A 22,672-nucleotide genomic window follows, 5' to 3' on the forward strand; every position below is an offset into this window, starting at 1 on the left:
TTAGCACGTGCGTTTCAATAGTGGAGGAAGCCCAACTTCTCTGAATGTTTCAAAACAAAGAATCCCCTGCCTTTAACTGAACTGAGGTTTTAAAAAAACAATCGGATCAACTGCTACCATTTTCTAATTTGTTCCTAAAACTGGTAAGGGAAGAGAATTGTATCTTTAGAGTTCAAAAGAGTAAAATGCCAGCCTGGTAATAACCTCACAAGTCCAAAAGCATTTCCTGCACGGCATGGTTGTGGTGGTGACACACGGCCACCCCTGCTGCCCCGAGGAGCCCAGAGCCCTGGATCATGGAACACCCAACCCCAGCGATGGGCTAGATTTGATGGGGAGTGGAGGGTAGCACTTAACGGTCACTGGCAGCCTAAGTCAACTTTTTATAGCCTCAAAAAAAAGGAAAGGCTGTGAGGATTCCCGCAGGGCGAGTGTGTGTGTGACGTCTAACAGCTGCCAGGTAAAAGGAAGGTGGCTGGAAGCTGCATTTGCTATTGCTTGGCTGAAGCACAACTATGTGAGCTGGATAATCCACTGATGGCTTACAGAGACCCCAACAGGCTTACATTTTCAGAGTGGGGAACTTAAACTGCCCGAGAAGACACATATTCATGCAGGCAAATAGTTATGTGTGTGATAGCCCCTCTGTGCAGAAAAAAGGGTTGAAGATTTAGTTACTTCTACAGATACAACTTATTAACTCGACTGCAGCCGGTTCCTCAGCGCGGTCTCCCACGGGGTGCTCTCCTTTCACCTCCCCAGGTATGCCAAGCCTTAACTCACTGAAGAGCCGGTGCCAAACCCCCCGGCTACCCCGTGCTAGTGTTTCTCAGGTAGTCTCTCAGAGCTAACATGAATTACACAAAAATTCCGCTGTTGGTGTGCCAATCACTCACTCTACAGCAGAGAGGCTTTGCTATGGTGCTAGGCAACTCCCTTATACACAGAGGCATTTAAGCCTTCTTCTGATGGCTACTAACCACTGCTGACTTCAGCGCGGGAGCTGGAAAAACAGACCAAAAAACAAAAAAAATCTGTTGTGCTGCAATGTTCAGCTACCAAAGCAATGGTTTAACAGTTATTCATCAGCCAAAGACTGCAGGTTAACGCAAGTGTCGTAACATCTAGGGAGATTAGAAACGCTGCCCCGATGTTTCTAGATGAGTGTCGGCAAGCCTTTCCTCCTCATCCCGCCCCAGCACTGTGGTTCTGGAAATCCAGAACCATCTGCACACAAAGCATGCTGCCCCTAGGGTCTGTGTTGTGCGTACAGAGTAAACAAACAGAATCAATAGGAAAGTAAGATCAGTAAAAGTCTTTTTAGTTTTAACAAATTAAGAGTCTAAATAGTACAAATAAGTTTTTTAAATTACTTATCCCAATATAGACCTTTGTCAGTATTTTATTGCAGTAAAATTCTATTGCCAGGGCCCCTTATTGCAACATCAGTTTTAAAGCCTATTGAGTGAAGCCTGTTCCAGGAGAGGTTCTGCTTTAAACCCGATGGCAGTCTGCGGCAATGCGTTTACAGGAGCAGAACAGGACCCAGCCAGCGCACAGTTGTTGATGGTGAGCTGTCACACACCTTGCGAACTCCCTAAAGCAAGCGCGGCACCTCCGCTTGCTTGTTGCTCGGCCCCTGTACGTGCTGGATCCAGCTGTACGGAATACAGCTCTGTCCGCTCTTGCAAACCCCGTGTGGGGGTTGACCTCCCCTCCAGGATATATCCATCAGCCAAGAGTGAAAATTCAGGTCTGAACTGTCACCTTCCAGAAGCTTGGTGGCTTACAGCAAGAGGCTCAGATGCAAAGATTTTAATTCAGATCATTTCTCCTTTCCAAGGCATCTCATGACTTCCCAAGGACGAGGAGGCAGTGCACCATACCTTCTTCCCCAGGGAGCATGATGAGGGTGACCCTTTTTTTTTTTTTTTTTTTTTTTTTTTACATCATCCTGATGCGCATCCTTTCCTCTCCTAAGAGCCTTGCTCCACCTGCATTACTCATTGAGCTGCAATGGAAGTAATTGGCAGGGTAAAGGTAGAATACAATTCAAGATGAACAAGGCTGCTGCAGTCAGGATGTCCATAACCAAATTCTCCCTTTGGAATGCAAACAACCCGGCCGCTGCAATAGATCCAACCAGCCCACCCGCGTCTCGTTTCCTCTGGGGTGAGAAACAGATGAGACTAGGAAATTCTGCAGCACCCGTGCACCTTCTCTTCCATTTCCTCCATGGGGGCTTTGAATTTCAAGAGGGGTGGATCACCACTGGACACTGTGTAATACACTGAGGTCCCATTGGTGCTGTAGGGAGAAGTCCTGGGGCCGATTAGGTGCGACTTGGCCTCCCCCCCGTTCTCGGCAACTCCTCCCACGCCACTGCCGAAGTGGGTGCTGAGGAAAGGGTGGTTGAGGAGTTTGGCCGCAGCCCGCTGCCGCTTCAGTTCAGAGAGCGTTTGATGGTTGTGCTCCTTGTAGGCACCCCAGAACTGCTGCGTCTCAGGGAGCCCAGGGTTGCCGTAGGGCAGCATGTGGCCTGGATTACTCTCAGGGTCAGCGTGCATACTCCAAACGTCCCCATTGGAAAAGGTGTACTGGTAAGTGCTGGCAGATGCCATGAGTCCATTCTGGAGGGGGATTTCAGAGTCACACTGGGTGCTTTTGTTTGCCAGCTCCGGAAGGAGGGAAGAGTTCTCCAGCACTGAATTCTGTAACAAGAAGACATGAAAGAAGAGCATCTTCCCCTGTCCCTCACAACACAGTTCATCCCTGTGACAACTTCCTAAGCCTGCTCACACTCAGCCCTTCCACCAGACAGGTACTGCAGGGCAAACATTGAGTTCACCCACTAAGAGGACCCTACAACGCTGTGAGCCCCAACCAGGAGCTGGTTCGCATCCAGAAACACGTAACATTAACTCAGAAGGACTCACTTTAAAAAAAAAAATAAAAATAGATAGATAAGCTTATTAATAATGCATGACAATAACTGAATTAAAAACAAAAAAACCTGCAAAACAAGATTACAGTTCTTTTGTGATTAGCAGTTTGTTAGCCATATCTCAAAACTACGCAGCTGTAAATCCAAACCAGGCTTTCCACGTGAGTGGGATATCCCAGTTTATACCAAATGAGAATTCGGCTTACATCTGATGGATGAGGTTTACAAATTTTTCAGCCACCTTCCATCCCAGGGCAGCCATTGCTATTGAACCTGCGCTACCAGCCCTCCTTGGTGACTTCCCACAATACAGAAGAGATTCCTTACGGGGTCTGTGTTCTCCTGGTCAGAACGAGTCTCCCCCATTTCTCCAATGAGACCCGAGTTTCTTCCTTCTTCTGACGCTCCCAGCTGCTGCCAGACGATGGCTTCTTTCTCGCACTCCTTTCTGTACAGGTTTGTTCGGTCCGAAAGGCTGGCCCTCCTCACCACCTTCCTGCGGGTCAGGGACAAGGGACATCAAGGCTGTGAGCAGGACATGACATTTCCTCTTACCCTGTAGCTGTTCTCACCTCCTCCTCGCGCTTCACAGCCTCTCCCACTGGAATGGAACGTGAATTTAGCTTCCTGGCACCCACGCAAAGCAAAGGCACTAGTGCGGATATTAAAGGCGGGAGGAATTTTAAGGAGTTTTAAAGTAGTATTGCAAATCTGGGTTAGATCTCATACAGGTCACCAAATGGATCTGCTCTGCAACCAGCAGAGTAAATGTAGAGGGAAAGGGCCCACGGGCTGTTTATGGAGTTTTGTGGTCTGCCCGACTGCTTTGGCGTCTAGTAAACATCCTATAAAGAGACCTGTGCAAACTGTGTCTCAGCACAGTATCTTGGCCATGAGACATGTTATTGAGAAGCTCAAGTAAACCCATTTGAAGCACCGATTCTCCGACACCGGTGTCAGTGGTTTAACAGGGTAAATTCTCACCACTTGGCCCTCTGCTCAGAGCAGTTCTTAACCACAAAGCCATCTTCCTCCCAAGAAACGCCACCTCTTGCTACGAAAGAACCACCCTTCAAAGGAGCTCTGCCTTCAGCAACCAAAAGCCAGCTTCTGCCTTTCAGAGTTCGTTCAGAAAGGACAGGCGGGTTGTCCTCCACCTGCCGACCACAGGGTGCTCTGCAGCCACACCTGAGCGACCACCCTAACGCACCGGTGACCTGCAGGGGACAACGCACTCACCCCCGGCTGCCAGTGCTGGAGGTCCTTCGACTCAGGGAGGATTTATGCCTCAGCTGAGACTTCATGATCACATCGTGTTTGTGTTTCAACTCTAGAAGTAATACTTTGAATTCCTCCTCTTCACACAGATCTGTGGCACACACAAACCAAGCCATTAATCAGACGGTTCAAATGCGGTACCATTAACACCACGTTACTAACTGCGCCTTCCTCGTATACACAACTACAAATGCTAGCAGGAAGAGAAGGGAAATTTAAGCAGAATATGCTTAGGCACATTAATTTCCAAACAAATCAGGGGAGGCAGAATGGTTTGGACACATAAACAAGAGCTGCTGATTGTGACGGGGGCTCAACTTTCTGACGATCCAGCTGTTCGTCTGGGCTTTGTCCCATCTGGAGCATGCTGTGCCTTTACCCATGAAAGGGTGAGAGATATAGTGACCACTGTATCAATGCTTCAAGATGGGAGGAAAACAAATGTCTAAAATTACCAGACTGCAGTTCCCCCGAATACAGCATTTCACTTAAGCCTCCAAAACGAAAAAGAGTATAGACAAAAGCAAAGCAGATGAGTGTAGAAGACAACAAGTTTCAAAAAGACGATGCACAGATTTTTCAATTAAGGCTCAGAAAACCTTTTGCCAAAAGAAAACGTGGCACAAGGTTATACTCTGCATGGTCAGACGTTAGCACTTTGGCATTTTTCCTTCCAATCTGTTCCAAGATTTGTGTGTGCTTTCTCTTTCCCTTCCAATCCCTTATCGTTTATCACACTTTATTGCATCAAAGCCAAGTAAGACACCCGAGTCTTAGGGCTGCACTCAACAGCTGCTCAGGTCCAAGACTATAGCGTGAGAGCAGGGAGACTCCCAAGCACAGGTACAGGTACATGAGTGGAAACACACGGGAGAAAGACTTGGTGCTTGAGAAATTCCTTCTCCCTTGTTTTTATGAGCAGGAAGAAGTGTTTTCAGAACAAAGTAGGCATTTTAAAACTTTAGTCCCAGTTAAAGTAACTGCAACTTTGATTCTAAAGACACCTGAAAAATGAAAATCATAGAATCATAGAATGGTTTAGGTTGGAAGGGACCTTAAAGATCATTCAGTTCCACCCCCCTGCCCTGGGCAGGGACACCTCCCACCAGACCAGGTTGCTCCAAGCCCCGTCCAACCTGGCCTTGAACCCCTCCAGGGATGGGGCAGCCACAGCTTCTCTGGGCAACCTGTTCCAGTGCCTCACCACCCTCAGCCTCACAGGAAAGAATTTCTTCCTAACATCCAATCTAAATCTACCCTCCTTCAGTTTGAAGTTAATGCTTCTGAAAGCTCCATGTGAAGACTCCAGCACGCTCAGGGGGAGAAGCTTTTCTCAGTGATCTCTTTTTCTTTTTTTTTTCTTTTCTTTTTTTTTTTTTTTTAAGCTTAGTAAACTCACCTATTGGCATCTCATCCAAAGATGTCCTGGCACTCAAACTAGCCCCATGGGACACAAGCAACTCAGCCATCTGCATCTAAAGAAAGGGAAACAAAGCCAAGTTGATAGAGGTATTTTAGGCAATTGCTTTCCTCCTCAAAGCTGAAAAGCTAGAATAAGATAAGAAGCAATGGCACACATGCTTAACTTGCCTCAAATCATTCTGGTACACGTGTGATGTTAAACGAAGTTCCTACCATTCAACTGCACAGACACACTCTCCCCAAACTTTCTCAGCAACAGCTTCTTTTTGGAGGCCCCAGGACCTCACCTGACACCATCCAGTGAGTCCAGCCCTAGCACAGGTTTCTTCCATTTGCAGAGTACTTCACAACTCGTCCAGGCAGAAAGAAATGCCCCCCTCATACATGACATTTGCAACAAAATCATTACCTGTCCCCAGAAAGCAGCAGCATGAAGAGGTTCCCAGCCGTCCCAGTCCTTAACATCCAGGCTTGCCCCCTGGTCAAGCAGGACTTCAGCTGCATGCAGATAACCATTGGCTGCAGCTATATGCAGCTAGGAGACAAGGAACAGAGCATGAGCCACCTGCAAGGACCACGAATGCTTTTATACATCAAGTTGCAGTGGAATTTCTTGGCTATCTGAGCCTAGATGCAGACGGGCAGCCCTTTTCACGCTTGGCAGATGCCATGAGGTCAAAAGCAGGTTGTTGCTGTTACTAAAACTCAATATTATCTGCATATAATTCTGTTTGGAGAGGAAACTGCTTAACGGTTCTTAAAATAACTTACATATATGGGTTAGAAAAATAATGTTTTCACATTTTAAATCAAGGGCTTTCAAGTGGCTCCCACTCTGTAGGGAAACAGCACCATCAAAACGCAAGCCTGCAATGGAGAACATCATCCACTGAAAACTCTGCATTCCTCATGCCAGAAGAATGTCTCCTCTTCCCCACTTAAATGCTATGGATGCGATTTTTTGGATCAAAATTTCAGCCTGCTTTAGTCAGGATTCCCTTCATGCAAGTGCACTTTCACTCACGCTATAATTATTTTCACCATTTGAAAATCAAAAACGTTTTAATCCTTGGCTAATTTTAGTTAAGGGAATCTGATTTTTCAGATAGTGGCTTCCAACTATGGCCATCACTTTGGAAGCATCAATAATAGTCTCCCTTAGTCCCCCACAACACTCCATGTCTCTGAAGATTTTCATAATTGTGATCTGCTGCTGCGTCTCTGAGCAAAACACTGACCTACGCAACGCTCTGAAGGTATGAACTCCACTCAGAGATCATCCTGTTTCAACTGTGAAGAGTTAAAGAGTAGAGTAAAGAGTTCAATTGTGAAGAGAAGAATTAAAGCTTCTTTTCAAAAATTTCCACGTGGATTCCACCACACAAAGTTAAACCCTCATCTGGAAATAAATTATGGTGCTTTCTGGCAATTCAGTTAATTTCTACCTAAGTTTTATGGCACTGGGCCATACCCTCTAGTGGCCATATGAATTAACAAGGAATCACTTGGGGGTGATATAAAAAGTCAAGAGGGTTGCTTAAATTTATGTCTATAATCCTTGTTAAAGGGAAAAACATGTTAAAAAAATAAGCTGCAATAAAAGCTTCACTCATCCAAGTTTATCTTGCAGGGAGCCTGCCCTCCCCTTACGCTTCTGGTATATGCTATGGGTGACAATTTAGATAAAGAAATGTGAATGCACTGCCATGGTCTGGCCATCAAACAGATGACACCAAGTGGCCTGGATATCAGTTATGTCTGGACCCCAGCACCAAATGATCAAGGTTGTATGAAAGTCCCCAACACGTATGACAGCACTGCTGAACGTCACTCGGGACTGCTGTAAGCGAGGGTTTAAGACACAGGTTTGCAGATGAAGAAGAAGGGAACAGGACTAGGATTGTTCAGCCTTCTCGGTCTCTGTCCAATCAATCAGATGCCGCCTTGCTGTGTGCTGTACGTTTGTGCTGGTGCTCTCCTTTGCCCAGGGGCAGATGCCATCCTACGTGAATAAACATCCTCCGTTGACTCTGCCTGAGCCAGATGCCATGCAAAGCAGAGAGAGGAGGAGACAGAAAGTCTCCAGGGTGCCCAACACCAGATCATGCTCCCATGAAAACCAGAGAACTCGCACGTCTCCTCCGTGGGAGTCAGGTTAGTCCCCTACAATACTCCATGTCTCTGAAGATTTTCATAATTGTGGTCTGCTGCTGCATCTCTGAGCAAAATATTGACCTATGCACCACTCTGAAGGTATGAACTCCACTCAGAGCTCATCCTATTTCAACTGTGAAGAGGAGAAGTCCTCTTCTAGAAGAGGAGAAGTCTCGCTAGTCCGCTACAGGACTAGTGAGAAGCAAAACATTACTGGGAGGTCTTTCAGTCCCATTTCCTCGGAGGTCAGCACAAGTGCTATGTTCTGCAACTCTTCATCACGGGATTTCTTGCACCTTTCTTTGGTACCAGCCCCTGTCAGACAGAACCCAGGAGCTCAGCAGCCTTGCTGCAGGACCTAAGCTGCTGGACAACCATCGGAGCTCACATGAACAAGGGATTTGCTTCAAAAAGCGCAGGGTTGGACACGAAGTCGTGTCAGCTGTACTCATGGACACAGCCTGTTCCTACGTGACAATAAAATGAAACAGGGAAAAAGATCAAAATAGCTTCCTTGCTCCTCTCAGTGATTTATATGTGTTGATTTTGTATAACTCCTGCCACAGGGCAGGTTTCGTAACCCATGGGCAGAAGGAAGGCAAAAGCGAAGCTACAGCAGTTTCACTCACCAGCGTAGCACCTTGGGCATCGGTCCTGTTCAGGTCTTGTCCAGTTGCAAGTATGTCATGAATGTCACAGATCATGACCTGCTCTGGAGCAGCTCGCATCTCATTGATCCTTTCCTGTGTAATTCCTGTTAAAATTCCAGTTATAGAGAGAAGAGTTGGAAAGGGTCTTTGTCTCCACTGGTTGAGCAAAATTAGGCTTGATTCCTGGCTGATATGACCTCACATCCTTTTCAGAGGCCATGTAGCTGAGGGGACTGAGAGCTGTCCTTCACCCTCATCGTTATTTAGGAATCAGAGAAACTAGACAGAGTCAGGTTCCAAGAAATTATGCCAGGCAGCAGCTCTCTGCTTTTCTCCAGAGGCAAATCAAGAGCTGAGAAAGAAGGTAATTTTTTTTTTGACCCACTGATTGACCCATTTTTGTATTTTACGTGAACTCAGTCTCCTTACCTTGATAGGCCATGCAAGTCTCAATGACATCCAGAGTTGGCTCATCTTCACAGAGGTCATACGGCATGTTGCCGTCCGCATTTACTGCCAACAAGTCAGCTCCACTGCAAGGAGAAAGCTGAGTTACACAAGAAAGGACCTCAGACATCTTAGAGCAGATGGTGCCAAACACTGGGAGAAATGCTTAGCAAAAACTAACTACGGTTTAATAGTTGCCCAGATGTCATGAAGATTTGAAGCAAAGCCATGGAGCTATGAATGGGGAAGATAAATTCCAGAAGTGGACAAAAGGCAGCACCTTACGCCTCCTTCATGGGCTGTGGGGCACATGAGCCACTGAACCGTTCCTGTCCTCTCCTGATCCTGGCACTGGACAGACTGTCAGCTTCTCAATGATAGAAATTATTTATTTGCTGAATTTCTGGATACTATCAGGTTCTTGTTATCCGGGCATCTGTCAGTCCTTCAATGAAAAGTTTGCAAGGACCAGAAAAGCTGGAAAAGATACCGGCTGAATGGTGGAGGGAGCCTTCTGTCTAGCCAAGGGTACAATGACGAAAAATAGTAATAAAAAAAATATCCTGTCAAGTGGTGAGTTTTTCCTTTCTGATTGTCCAATAGCACTTCTCTAAGTGCTTTAGTGACCTCCAGGAGGTCATTATTTGGAAGTAAAATTGCCAACTAAGTTGATTGCTGTCCCCATGTTCCCACATAGTAGAAAGTTTCCAGCACCTTCTGAACTGTGCCATTTTTGCCAGCTGTTAAACAGTTTCCGCTGGATTCTGATCTACCTTGACAGTTACCAGCCACGGAAGGACAGCAGACAGTATCCACTTGCATTTAGATTCCTGTTTCTTTCTTTATTTTTTTTCTCCCTCTGCCTGAGCAGAGCAAACTACATTGAAATTCACATTTGCAAAGTATCAGCATTAGTTTAATCAGAAAATAAAAACCCCAAGAAACTGGACAGCTTTTGTGGGCTACTTCCTCTGATGGTCTCCAAAGTTTCCAGGTCCCATCATCAGTAACGCTGCCTTCAAAGGCAGTGTTTAACCAGTTTAACCAGATGTGACCCCTCCTGTACAGGACAACTTTGATTGTAGGAAAAAAACAATCACTCCATTCCTCAAAAGTCCAGGGGAAGACTGTTTCTGAGCATGGGACCGTGACATTAGGTTACTAGTGTCCAAATTTGCTGGCAGCTACTCAACACGGGGCAGTCTATGACAACTAGGGACATAAACTCCAGTTCCTCACCTTGCCACCCATCCCCATGACATTCCCTCATCTGCAATTAAAAGTCAGGAATGCACTACATTGTTCAACATGTTTGCTCCATTTTTATGCTCCCCATCCAAACATTTCCTAACCCAAGTGGGAAGGTCCTCCAAGAGACGATTCTTTGCATCCTCTACTCCACTTCCTTCATTGTCTGGCCAAAGAAGAAGGGCCAGATTTTCAATGCTAGTCTCCCAGATGACAGCAACACAGGGAGAAGTCTCCCTCCCTGAGGCAGAAGCAGCAGACACTGCTGTGCAAGGCAGCACGTTAACACCCCCAAAGCACACTCTGCCCTCCACACCGTCACTCTGGGAGATGGAGATGAAGGCTCCATACAGAGTCAGGACTATCTGCTCCAGGCAGGATTCACAGCGGGTGCTCATTAAATGCTGCACATGGTACAGCTCAAAATACATCCTGGCTTCCTCCTCCTTGCCGACAAGTCTAGGAAAGACTTGAGCTTTAGGGCCTTGGTAAAGGCAAGTGGAAGGTCCAGGGCAAGCACCCTGTGTCACACCACTGGGGAACAAGTTTATTACAAGAAGCTAACTAGTTACTAATTAAGACCCAGTAAGACAGGTCGCAAAGTTCACCCAAGCATTTGAGCTATACAAACATGCCACTGTCCTCCTACATCAGTGTCTCTTTGGCTGTGGCTAGAAGACCTGAAGTCGTGTTGAAGAGCGTGAGGGTGCATCCTGCTGGCTGCTCCTGTTTCTACCCACCCAGCGAGCACGGTTCAACCTCCACCCCTCTTTTCCCCCATGCAGGAGGGAATCCCATGAATAGCCTGAAAGCAGGGAATAATCACCATTGCTGCTGTCTTGCAAGGTACTAAGCAGTCTCGGTTTCCATCCACAGAAGCTGTGGGTAGAATCAGATCTGCAGAAAGGGAGAGACACAAAAAGCCACCTACTGCTGGATGAGGATCTTCACCAGGTTGATATGACCACAGGTAGCTGCTGCATGCAATGGAGTCCACAGCTCGTTGTCCTTTGCGTTGACATTGGCCCCATGGTTGAGGAGAAGCTTGACTATCTCTTCGTAGTTGTCTATGCAGCACTGGTGAGGAAGGGATGCAGACATTTATTTTTTTAAATTTGAGGAAGGTAATACCTGCTCAGCTGTACTTGGATGTGGAGACCTACTTTATCCTGCAGTGTTTGACAACAAGCATCTCCAACAGAGTTAAACGCCAAATTGAGCACAAGCAGGTCAGAAGGGCACCATGCGGAACACCTACGCTGGACAGACTGAAGGTCACTGGTGTTTTATAGAGCCTTCTGGTTTGGGGGCAGAACCAGTAGGGAACAATAGCAAATATGTGCACAGCTCCTGTTCTACTGGGTCTTTCATATTCAAGAGCAAACATAGCAGAAATTCAACGTAACCAGTATAACCACATACCAAGGGATGAGCTGACAAGCTGACATTCCCTTTTCTTAGGGAAAAATCCCACACGCTGGCATGTGATGAGTAAAAGTCTTCTGTAAAAGTCTTCCCAGCAGCTCATGCTACCTACTACGGTTATCTGAAGAGATGCAAGTTGGACTCTCAGAATTATGAGGTACTTGACAGGGCACCTTTCATTTCCTGAAGAAAATCAGCATCCTCCACACATTTACACCACAGCCCCAGGGGCCGCCTGCAAGAATGGCCTCAACTGCTTTCCTCCGGGGAAGGTGGAACTCACTCTTTGATCCACCTCGCGTTCACTTCTTGGCATGAATATAGGAACTGAAATAAGATTCATTCTTGTGCAAGAAGCCTGCTCGTGATCTACACATTTCTGCACACCCACGCGGGAGACTCGCAGCTCAGCACTGCAGCAGGGGCTTGTAATGGGGCTGAACTACAGCCCACAGAAAGCAGTTTAGCAGCTGAGTGACAAGGGCCCTCTATGTATTTCTATTTCTGTTTACTATTTGTATATGGAAATGAGGTTAAAACCATGCCTGTCACAAGCCGAGCTATCACAGAAGTGTAACTGCATCCTTCACTGGAAGCTAATGGGCAAGAGAGTTCACTTCGGAGCTTCTCTCTGCTCAGGGGTTCGAATTAATTCTAATGGATTCAAAGATCCTACCTCAGCTCCCAAAGGCACTTTTACAATAAGTGATCCTTCAGTGGCCAAGGTGGGATTCTCCATGGCTTCAACAGCTAGTGGGGAAAGCAACGAGGCTGCCAGGATTCCTCCATGTGCAGAGTAACAGCTCTTTGGAGAGGTGGCGGTGGGGGCCTTTTATTCTTTTAGAAGCCAGTTTGCATTTTTAAGCAAATCCAGCTTGTTCAATTTTTAATCCAGCCAGCTTTGAAGTGAGACGGTGAACTTGCAGAAGAATCCAAAATCCCAAGTCGACGGGAGCATTTAGAGCAGGGACTAATGGGGAGAACACCACGAGTCCCCATTCCGCCCGCGGAGCGAGTGTGACAAGCGTGCCACTGTGTTGTGGCCACGGGGGCGGCAGCTGCCGGGCAGGGCGAGTCCCGCGGGCCTTCTGCGGGCTGGCTCTCCTCACGCTCTCCCACTGAAAATCAGGGCTCACAAGGAGCGGGGGGGATGAGGGCCTTAGGAAGAAGAATACAAAAACCCTCGTGGCACTCGCGCAGAGGCTCTGAGGAAGGACACAGACTTACACACGCCTACGGCAAGTCTGTATTTTACCGGTGATCGGCTGCTGCCATCTCATACAGATTTTTAGAAGTCCCTGAGCCCACTGAGAGCAGCAGCAGGCTCTCCAAACATCCCGTGCATCATTAATTTAAACCAGTTTCAAAACTCATGTGTTGCCAAAGTCTCTAAATTTGAGTTAATCCGCTTTAAGAATTTCCAGCCCAGCCCTGCAAAGATTAAAGGGTGGGAGAGATGTTCCCAAAGATTAAAGGGTGGGAGAAAACCCAGCCCCAGCTCTTATTATCACTGGACGAAGTCTGGGATACAACCGGAGAAGGGTCTGATCTCAGTTTGCTCCCCAAGAAACAGGATCGCCAGCAAAGCATGGTGATGTTTCACAGCTTTAACTGAGCAACAAAATGAAATATCAAGAGCTTTCTCCGTTCTGCCGGCAGGTCTGCTGAGAGCAGGGGGCAGACGCGGAGCGGCAGGGAGCGGTGACCTTCTCCCCCGCCTCACCTGATGCAGTGCAGTTAATCCATCCTCATTGCACAGGTCTGGGCTGATGTTGCTCTTCAGCAAGTAACACACTGTAAGGGAAGGAGACAGGAGGAAAGGAGTCAGATCAGCGATCCTAACGCATCCCTTGCTCTCAGCTAGCCCTGGCCACTTCAAGCCAAAGGCAACTGGCACCGTCAGGGTGTCCCGGCGCGGGCAGAGCTGCAGGAGACCCCACGGCCAAGAGCCCAACACTTGGGGTGAACCCGCAGTCACCGCAGTGCTGGCGAGGAAAAAGCCTTCTTGGTTTTATCCAGCAGAGAGCACCAGCATACAACTTTCCCCCAACTTCCTTCCAAAGGAGGCTTTGCTATTAGAGCTATCATTTTCGGCTGTGCTGGAACAATCCACATTTTTATCCTGCGCTTTGCAACACCTGAGTGCAACCTCTGCACGCCACGGCCCAGGAGAGCGCAACAGCAATCGGGGATTTTAGGGTCCTGATGTAAAACCGTAAGAGAGATCTCGCTGTGCAGGGGATGAGCTCTTGCCTCAAGAAGTTATCAATCTGGGATGAGAAGTCAAACACATTCAGGGGGCCGGAGCATCAAAAATACACCAGTATTGCTTTGGACACTTCACATGAACTGTTGGGTATTTGAAGAAAGCTTCCCAGAGGCTTTATTTTTTTTTTTTATTACTGCTTTGGAGAGAAAGGATAAGATTTATTCCATTAAAATGCAAATTTCTGAAACGGATGAAAAGCCATAAGCCCCTAGGTAAAAGATAAAGTTTGCTCTGAGATGCAGATCTTGCACGGGGCAATAAGTCTGGCAGAGGAAGTAAATTAATAGCAACACCAGGAACTCCTCAACACTGCTGACAGATCTTGATGATCTATACCCATCTTCTGTTGTTTACTTGCTCATTCCCTGCTTTTTCTCCGGAGATTTCACTACCTCATGCTTTTCCCACCTCAAATGTCACCGACAGCGCATGCACAAGCCCGAGGTTCATAACCATCTCCCCGGGGCCAGGGTAGCAACAGATATTCAAGTCCCATCTTATTTGTTGTCAAGGATGCAACCACTAAGCGTAACCAGAACTGCAAAATAAGGAACGATAACAAAGCTAGAAGGGCAATAACCATCTTCAGAGCTGGCAATCAAAACGACCGCAAGGCTGGTCACTCCCAAAGCACCCTGCGGGCTCTGCTCCCGACGGATGGCTGTCCCATTGTCCGGAGGGAGCTGCTTCCCTGGCACATCAGGGCTGCCCCTGGGGACAGAGCACTTCTGGCATCCAAAGCAGAACATGGAAAACATGTCCATGACGACAACAATGTTGATTTATGAAGTGTTATTCAAAAGATCTGGAAAATGCACTCACAAGAAAAGCAAATCGAAACCAAAGCGAAATTTTGTTTGGAAGCCACCGGCCTGATGGTATCAAAAAGGAAGGCAAAACCAGACAGAAGTGAAATGGAACACTTTCTAGCACAGGATTGTTTCACCCGACCCAAAATGAATGCTGGAATTTACATTTGCTGGAAATAATTTCAAGGCATTGACACCTCCCCGATGAAACTGATACAAAAAAGCAAAATACAACAAAGACCAAAACTCATCCCCCACCGCGGCGAGTCCAAAGGGGGAGTTTTTTCCAGCTCAAAGGCCGGCGCAGGAAGCCCACGCCTACACTCAGCTCACACCCCCGACACTTGCATGCTTGACAGTAATAACAGCGCTGAGCCCCAGCCAGTATATCCAATTTAATCACCGCGCTTCTACTGTTTCTGGCCAGCCCCAAGCTCCTGCTCTCCTAATCCAAGCTGAGCGATAGGCGAGTCATTCGCCAGTGGATCTGGTTGTCTCTTATTTACTTTGGATGCTCTGCCATTAGGGTTTTAATTCAATCTCAGTCATTTAAGAGCCATTGTGCCCTAATGACTTGCAGCTCCATAATCATGTTTTGCCTGATTATGGAGATTTGGACAAGTCGATGCTGGCAGATTAACCTCACAAGCGCTGGCCCTCCATGGGAAGAAGCAGTAGCATAAATCCCAGCTTGTTATGGAGTATGGGGGGTTTTGCATTGAAGGCTCTGCGATCGTGGCTTGACCAAGCTTGTAAGAGTCCTTGAAGGGTTAAGATTCAGAGAAGGACTTACCTCACCCTAAAGCAGCTTTGAATTCTCCACTAACCCCTGCAGCAGCCCTCATGCGCACAGCGTACCTCCCCTTGGCTCCCCTCTGCCCTCGGGACCGGCTCACCACAGCCCTCAAAACATTTCACAGTATCTCCCAACACGCTGAAGACCAACAATCACAAGACACCAGAAAAGAGCACAGAAAAGCCAGGTAATGAAGCCAGATAGGGATGTGGGACCAATGAGTCCAGGCAAACATTGAAGAAGACATCAAACTCCTTTCCAACCAGTCCTAAGCTGAATTTGCACCTCAGGGTTCGGCAGGGGAGCGCAGGGCTGGGCAGCAACGAGTCCTGCCTCTTTTCTCTGAAGCCAGAGGGATGTTGCCTTTGGGATTCCTCATGCTCCAGACAACAGATCCCAACAGCTAGGCAGAAATCTCCAAGAACTGCAGTTTCCTATTACATACGAGGGGATTTACCCAGTGTCCCACCAAGCTCATAGCAGAACGCAGCCCCGATTCCTACCAGCACCCCCAGCAGCGGGGCACGGGGTGACAAAGAGCAGCTTCATCACCCCCGGCTCCCTGTGGGCAGAGCTGCAGAGGGATGTGGAGGGAGGATGTGGACATCCTCCTGGACATGGACAGCCTTCCGGTACCTAAAGGGGGCCTACGGGAAAGCTGGGGAAGGACTCTTGATCAGGGAGTGTAATGATAGGACACGGGGTAATGGTTTTAAACTGAAAGATTAGATTAGATATTAGGAAAAAATTCTTTCCTGTGAGGGCGATGAGACAGTGGTCCAGGTTGCCCAGAGAAGCTGTGGCTGCCCCATCCCTGGAGGTGTTCAAGGCCAGGTTGGACGGGGCTTCGAGTAACGTGGTCTGGTGGGAGGTGTCCCTGCCCAGGGCAGGGGGTTGGACAAGATGATCTTTAAGGTCCCTCCTAAGCCGAACCATTCTGTGATTCTATGATCTTCCCCATGCCCGCTACCCAGGAACAGCCCCTCCCACATGGCTGGGAAGAACAAGTCCTCCTTTCTGACAAACTTCAGGAGAAATGTGCATTTGTCGGTTTGCCAGTGCCTGAAGAATAGGAAAGGGTCGGCGGGGGACGACACACAACGGCACAACCTTCAGCTCCAGGGCTGTGGCATTGCCACCAACCCGCTCCACTGCTTAATGTGTGACATAAGGGACAGGGACCTGAGCAAGTAAAGAGCTTCTCTTCAAGCCTGCCGGCGCCACATGCCTCGCTGCAACACCTTCTCCTCCCACCTCCAGGCAGGAATGATGCCACACAAGTAGGAAAGTGCACGCTTCAGCTCACAAGGACACAGATTAACCACCCGACGCCAGCTGATCGCCTTCTGTTGGCTCAAGCCTCAGCAGACCCCTCGTGAGAGGAAGATCCCCCCCATAAGCACGAGGGAGAGCATGGAAATGGGTCCTCTGCAAGCCCCTCTGTGAGCTCAGGTCACTCCGAGCCCAAAGAATGGGCTTTTGTGGGTCACTTTGGCAGGTTCAGCAGGCGGCAGCCTCCTCTTTAATGCTTACCTTCTTAAAGAGAGCTCCGTGCCTCCAGTGCTGAGCTCCTTAAAATCTGTCCTCCTTCGCCCGTAGGCGGGGAGGGCAGGTGGGGAGAAGGGGCTGGATGCGTGGATATACTTTATTACCTGTCAAGCACAAGTCGTGGGAAGCGGTTTCAAACGCATACCAAAGGAAGGAATGAAAGTGATTACAATAAGAGCAGGGTGAACAAATTGTTGTGAATAATTCATTGCAAATTATATTAACTGAACAATCACTCAAATGTATTTTCCATTATTCTGCTTGCTCTGCCTATAATTGAACCTCTCACGCACCAAGATGGTGTACATTAATCTTCAATTTATATTTTATCATTCACATCTGTGCTGTGTTAAATGGAAAAAGCTCCCTCAGCAGCTGTGAAAATACATCCTAGGTTTTAAGTCACCCTCCATCACATGTCCTAGGGCAGCCTCAGACAGATTCTCCTCCCCGAACACAACAAACCCACTTCTCAGGAGCTCCATCTCCTCCCAAGCATGTCCAACCTCGCTTATTCTCCCCAAAAGCCATAATTCAGGGGAACGACAATAAACCCCACAACACTGCAAAGGCCCTCTAAGGAAAATTCAATGTGGGGTAATCGTCTCTCTCACCTGAAGAGATATTACAGCGCTATTATTTTTCATCGATGTTACTTCCCACTGAGTTTACGCTAGAAGCAGCTTTTCCAGAAAAGTTCCTAAACCAGATGAAGACTTTTCCATGGAGGAAAAAATGCCTTTGTCAGGGCAGTTCCCCCTAAGTCAATAAGCTACACCATAAAACTCTGGATACTATTACACTCCCATCTATACCCAGCTTTTGCATACCTCATGTATTAATAACTCATGAGAGAAAAAGCCAACTGAAACTGATACGGATACCAGGGGCGGGGGGACCCCAAACACCCTTCTGATAGGAGATCCCGATTCCTCCCAAAATATATACACTGGCAAACTGTCCGTACTGGCAGGCAGGCTTACCTGTGTGCTCCGAGTTTACAGACACACACAGGCCATTAGTTTTTAAAAATCCAGGTTTATCTTGATCCTTTGCACTCAACGATTTCTTTTTGAAAATATTTAAACTCTTCTAGTTCACTTTCTGGTTCTCAGGCTGCCTTTAGAAGCTACTATTGCACTGAGGTCTCCACGGTGGTAGAATAATTCTTGTCTGTTTACACCTGATTTCACTGAATAAAATGAAGTTTCACTTGGATTAAGATGCACGCTTTTACACGTTGCTAGAAGTCACTTCCACCCAACCGTAGCTGGAGCCAAAACCACAGTGGAGCAGAAGAAACTCCTCCCAGCGTTACCTGTAGCAAGATGCCGGTGGTGCCTGTGCCACTGAGGTGTGGTGGCAAAGGTCTAGAAGGACCGACCCCCAGCCTGCCAGGCTCGGTCCGACGGATGGGCTCACCTCCTTCAAAGCTGCATTTTACTGCTATGGTTTTGCAGGGGTATTTATTACACAGGAGAAACGTTGCCAGGAAAACAGCATTGAAGCGACGAGCGCTCTGCCGGCGAAGCATCCAGCTTCTTAACACAGCATACTATACTAGTCACATTTAAGAGCGTATCTAAACCCTGAGCAATGACAGGATGAACTTACTCAGCCTTATCCTCCTGCAACACACAACTGATAGCCCATGTTGGTCCATTGATCAACTCTGCAGCTCCTTAAAGCTTTTCGAAAGACAAAAAAAGACACCACATAGAACCCACCCGCCCCCCCGAACTCAGACGGCTTCAGACATTTAGTACAGCTAAAAATAAATATGGCCCAGTTTGCCTGCTGAGCTAGCAACTGAGACATCCCATCATGACTGATCGCCAAGCTTTCTCGGGAAGGTTCAAAGCCCGCTAAGACACTTCCCACCTAGTTTTATGGCTGGGCACACACATTCCTTCTCGTACACCCACAAAACCTGTGAAGTTTGGGAAGAGGCCAGCAGAGCCCCATCCGCTTCGTGCCACATTCACAGGGGCAGGGACATTTCATGCAGCTACACTCAGCCCAGGTGCTGCTTCTCTCCGGGAAAACCTATTTCTGATTTTGATGCTTCTTGCTTAAGAGGGCATCCCCTTCCTTAGCCCCAGGGAGCACGCTTCCCACGGCAGAGCTTGGGGCCCAGTTCATACACAGGTTTTATTCTGACAGCAAGTGAGAGCTGTCAACAGCTCACACATTTAGTTAATGCACAGGGTCCAATTCTTTTTTTCTCCCTCTTTGTGTCTATTTCAATCAATTTTTGCTTTATGCTTGGACCCCGATCCATCTTTGTAGTACCAGAGCACCAAGAAGAACACTATAAGGGGACAGTCACCTACAGCTGCGTCTTGGATGAACGGGCCACAGCCAGGCACCCAAACCCTCCTGCATCCCGCAGTTCTCTTGGTCTGCATCGATAGGACTTCAGGCTCCAATAATCCACTTAGCGCTAGCGATGCTAAAGCATCTTTCTTTAACGGCTGCCATCCGCTGGGGATTACTCAGATGAGTAACAGTGTGCAAGTTACCCCTCTGCAACCAGCATCGCTCAAAGGGCGCAGCAGCAACAAAGCCAAACTCATTTCAATAGGGAAAATAAAAATTAGAGGATGCTGCCATCTGAAAAGCTTTCCTAAGGATGTAGCATCATGTTCAAATGCATCCTCATCCTCTCCTCCTACTCAGACTAACAGTGAAATTGGTCCACGCAGGAGATACCAAATACATAATGGAAAACTAAAGTCAGAGATTACTTTCTTGGTTTCCCATTCCTCAATCTGTTATTGGAATAAATAACTAAATCATTTGGGTATGGTTTTTAAACAGATGACGGGCTTTAAAAGGGATAAGTGTTTTATATAACCTTCGGGCTCAGCTGCCTTCAGCAGGATTTCTGTGGGCAGGGAGCCAGGAAAGTGGATTCCCCGCTATCATTGCGACAGTGACACCTGGGCTGCCAAAGAGCCCCTTCTCTCTCTAAGAGGCATTTTGGACTAGGTATTTAAAGAGTACTAAAAAAAAAATAATTATTTAAGCCTGACTTGTGGAGGTATGGACCGAGGAGACCCAGGCCAAGTTTCCCAACTCAGAAGCCGTAACGACGTGCAGAGCAGTGCTGGCTTATAGGGTGCGATGGTGATCAGCAGAAGGCACTGCCAACAAGCAGAGGGAATCATCCCGTTGCGGTCGGATCCAGCAACCTGAGCAGGGAACACCAAGGGGAAGCGAGAGACGAGGGACAGCCACGTCCTCCAGCAGCGGTTCGATAGGAACCTGCATCCCCCGTCTCTTGAGTTAGCACCTGAAATGTTGGGTTGGGTGGGTGCAAGCAGGCGAGCAACACAGAGAATCGTAGAATGGTTTGGGTTAGAAAGGACCTTAAAGACCATCTAGTTCCAACCCCCTGCCCTGGGCAGGGACACCTCCCACCAGACCAGGTTGCTCCGAGCACCGTCCAGCCTGGCCTTGAATGCCCCCAGGGATGGGCAGCCACAGCTTCTCTGGGTAACCCGGGCCAGGGGCTCACCACCCTCACAGGAAAGAATTTCTTCCTGATATCTAATGTAAATCTCCCCTCTCTCAATTTAAAACCGTTCCCCCTCGTCCTATCGCTCCACTCGCTTCCCTTCATGCTTCAGGCAGAGGTCGACAAAGAGCACCTACAAAGTCAGTAAATCCTCGACCAGGACCTGCTGTTCTCCTAGTGCTCTGGCTACTTCCAGCTTTCTTTCTACAAAAAGCTCTTCTTGGAAGTCCTGACAACACAGGCAAATCCATTCAGACAACACAACATCAAAGCCTTTTATCTGAGTAGTACAGAGGATCCCACTTATACACCTGTTCAAAAACTACTTTTGATGTACTGGACCAAAACCTACCTACTGAGACTTGCAGCAGGCATCACCTGTGATGTTTATATTAAGCCCGCTAGGAAATAAATCTTTCAGGGCACCAAAAAGGAAATGCAGCAAAAAACCAAAATAATTGGCTTTAATAGAAATTACAGCTTAAGAAGTGTTCAGATAAAAAGGAGCAATGGTGTCAGGAGGTAAACTTTTGCAGCTCTCCGAGTACATGAAGAGCTTCCCCATTTGCATTAACACAATAATAATATGCGACCACTGCCCGAGGAGCAGAATTGCGATACCCCCCCAAGCTCCACGCGGAGCCAGCCTGCCCGTATTTGCAAGAGGATACTCTAATACGCTCTGTATAGCAGGAAATAGTTCATATTGCCATTTGAAAGTGTTATTAGGTTCCAGAGTCAACAGCCTCTGCCCCAGCTCGTGTTTCAGACATCCCATGGCCTCAGCTAAGCAGCTGTACGTTGACCTGAACCACACGAATGTTTTTAAGAGTCTCAATTATAAAACAGGAAACTTTCTATTTAGAGTAACGGAAAAGAGGTTTTGGTGGAGGGGTGGGGAAATATTTATCTGCTTTTCAAGCTGCCCTGAATGAATTCCAAACCATTCCCCGCAGTGACAGCCTGCTGGCTGCAGCCCAGGAGTTCTCCCCTTCTCTGCCCCTCAGCCTGCCCCACTCCAGAGACCCTTTTGTGCATCTCTATCCTTGTCCTGGTCTTCAGAGAAGCTCCAACCGCTCTGGGTGTTTCGGTACCTTCTCCACCCTCAGCAGCATCCACTCTGACTTTGATCTGCATGTTTGGGTTTTCCCCCCCACCCCTCCAATTTTATCTCCCTTTAGTTTAGGATGAGTACGTTGGGGAGGAAAATCTTTAAGAGATGCAGGACCAAACCACATCCTCAGCTCTGCTCCCATGGGTCACCGCAGTCCTGAAACAGGGTGCCACGTAGCCACGGTCTGAACGCCTGTGTGAGGCAGAAGGTGGGACACGTTCTGCCACGCAGCCCTCTCAAAACCAGCCTGGTGCCACGGGGCAGCGGCAGGAGCCGGTGCCAGCCCCCAGGTCACCGCCAGCCCAGATGTGTCCCACACCATCTCCCGCACGGGAAACCGCAGGTGGAACGCCAGGAGTTAAAGTGTAATCTGCTAAAACATCACCCCCCCAGCTCACCAGCGCCCTTTCTTACTGGAAACGCTGAGCAGTGCTGGAAGGGAAATGTCCTCACAGGCAGAAAGTTCTCCCCTTGCTTTTTTTTTTGGTCACATGAAAAGAGATTGTGGTTTCCTTTTAAAAAGCAAATGCTACGGAAAGAAATCTTTCAGGCAAGTCTAGCAGCAACCTGAACTTTACCAAAGAAGCACCGGCTGATCCTCAGCAGCCCGTCTGTTTTTGCAACCTGTAATTATTCAGCAGCAATTTTTACACGATTCAGAGATTTGAATTTCAAGAGAGCCTTTCATCCAGAGATCCCCGAAAGCGCCACCGCCGTTAGCAGAGCAAGCTCCAGGCTGTCTCCCAGGATTTTACAATCAGAATTCGCCTCGTTTCACAGATGTGACATCTCAGCGCGAGTTAGACCAAGACTCTGGAGGCTCAGGTTTCTTTGCCAAGGTCACAGTGACAGTCCACGGCACAGCTGTGACAGTGCCCTTGAGTCCCAGGACCCAGCTCTGCCCTTTAAGCACAAGAAAACTCCATTCCTCTCCCCCGTCCTCTCAGTTGTTCAGCCAAGAACTGGGCAAAGCAGATGAAGCGTCCTCAACACTAACAGCTTCGATGGCACCCAGACCCTGAGGTGAACCTTGCATTTGGCAGAGTTA

At 48.0% G+C, this 22,672-nt stretch overlaps 1 protein-coding gene across 2 annotated transcripts in view; it reads right to left on the reverse strand.

Moving 5' to 3' along the window:
* Positions 1–1,301: 1,301 nt before the first annotated feature.
* Positions 1,302–22,672, reverse strand: part of PPP1R16B (protein phosphatase 1 regulatory subunit 16B) — a 62,149-nt gene continuing 40,778 nt past the window's right edge. For both annotated transcript variants that reach the window (XM_074605082.1, XM_074605083.1), the window contains exons 3-11: positions 13,292–13,362; positions 11,075–11,220; positions 8,878–8,981; positions 8,428–8,552; positions 6,054–6,179; positions 5,622–5,697; positions 4,184–4,313; positions 3,272–3,440; positions 1,302–2,711 (exon numbers count right to left, since the gene is read on the reverse strand). In XM_074605082.1, the coding sequence (XP_074461183.1) occupies positions 2,190–2,711; positions 3,272–3,440; positions 4,184–4,313; positions 5,622–5,697; positions 6,054–6,179; positions 8,428–8,552; positions 8,878–8,981; positions 11,075–11,220; positions 13,292–13,362 (1,469 nt within the window). In that variant the 3' untranslated portion in view covers positions 1,302–2,189. The remainder of the gene's footprint in view (positions 2,712–3,271; positions 3,441–4,183; positions 4,314–5,621; positions 5,698–6,053; positions 6,180–8,427; positions 8,553–8,877; positions 8,982–11,074; positions 11,221–13,291; positions 13,363–22,672) is intronic.

The sequence above is a fragment of the Larus michahellis genome, chromosome 12 (genome assembly GCF_964199755.1).
Source record: "Larus michahellis chromosome 12, bLarMic1.1, whole genome shotgun sequence".
NCBI lineage: Eukaryota > Metazoa > Chordata > Aves > Charadriiformes > Laridae > Larus > Larus michahellis.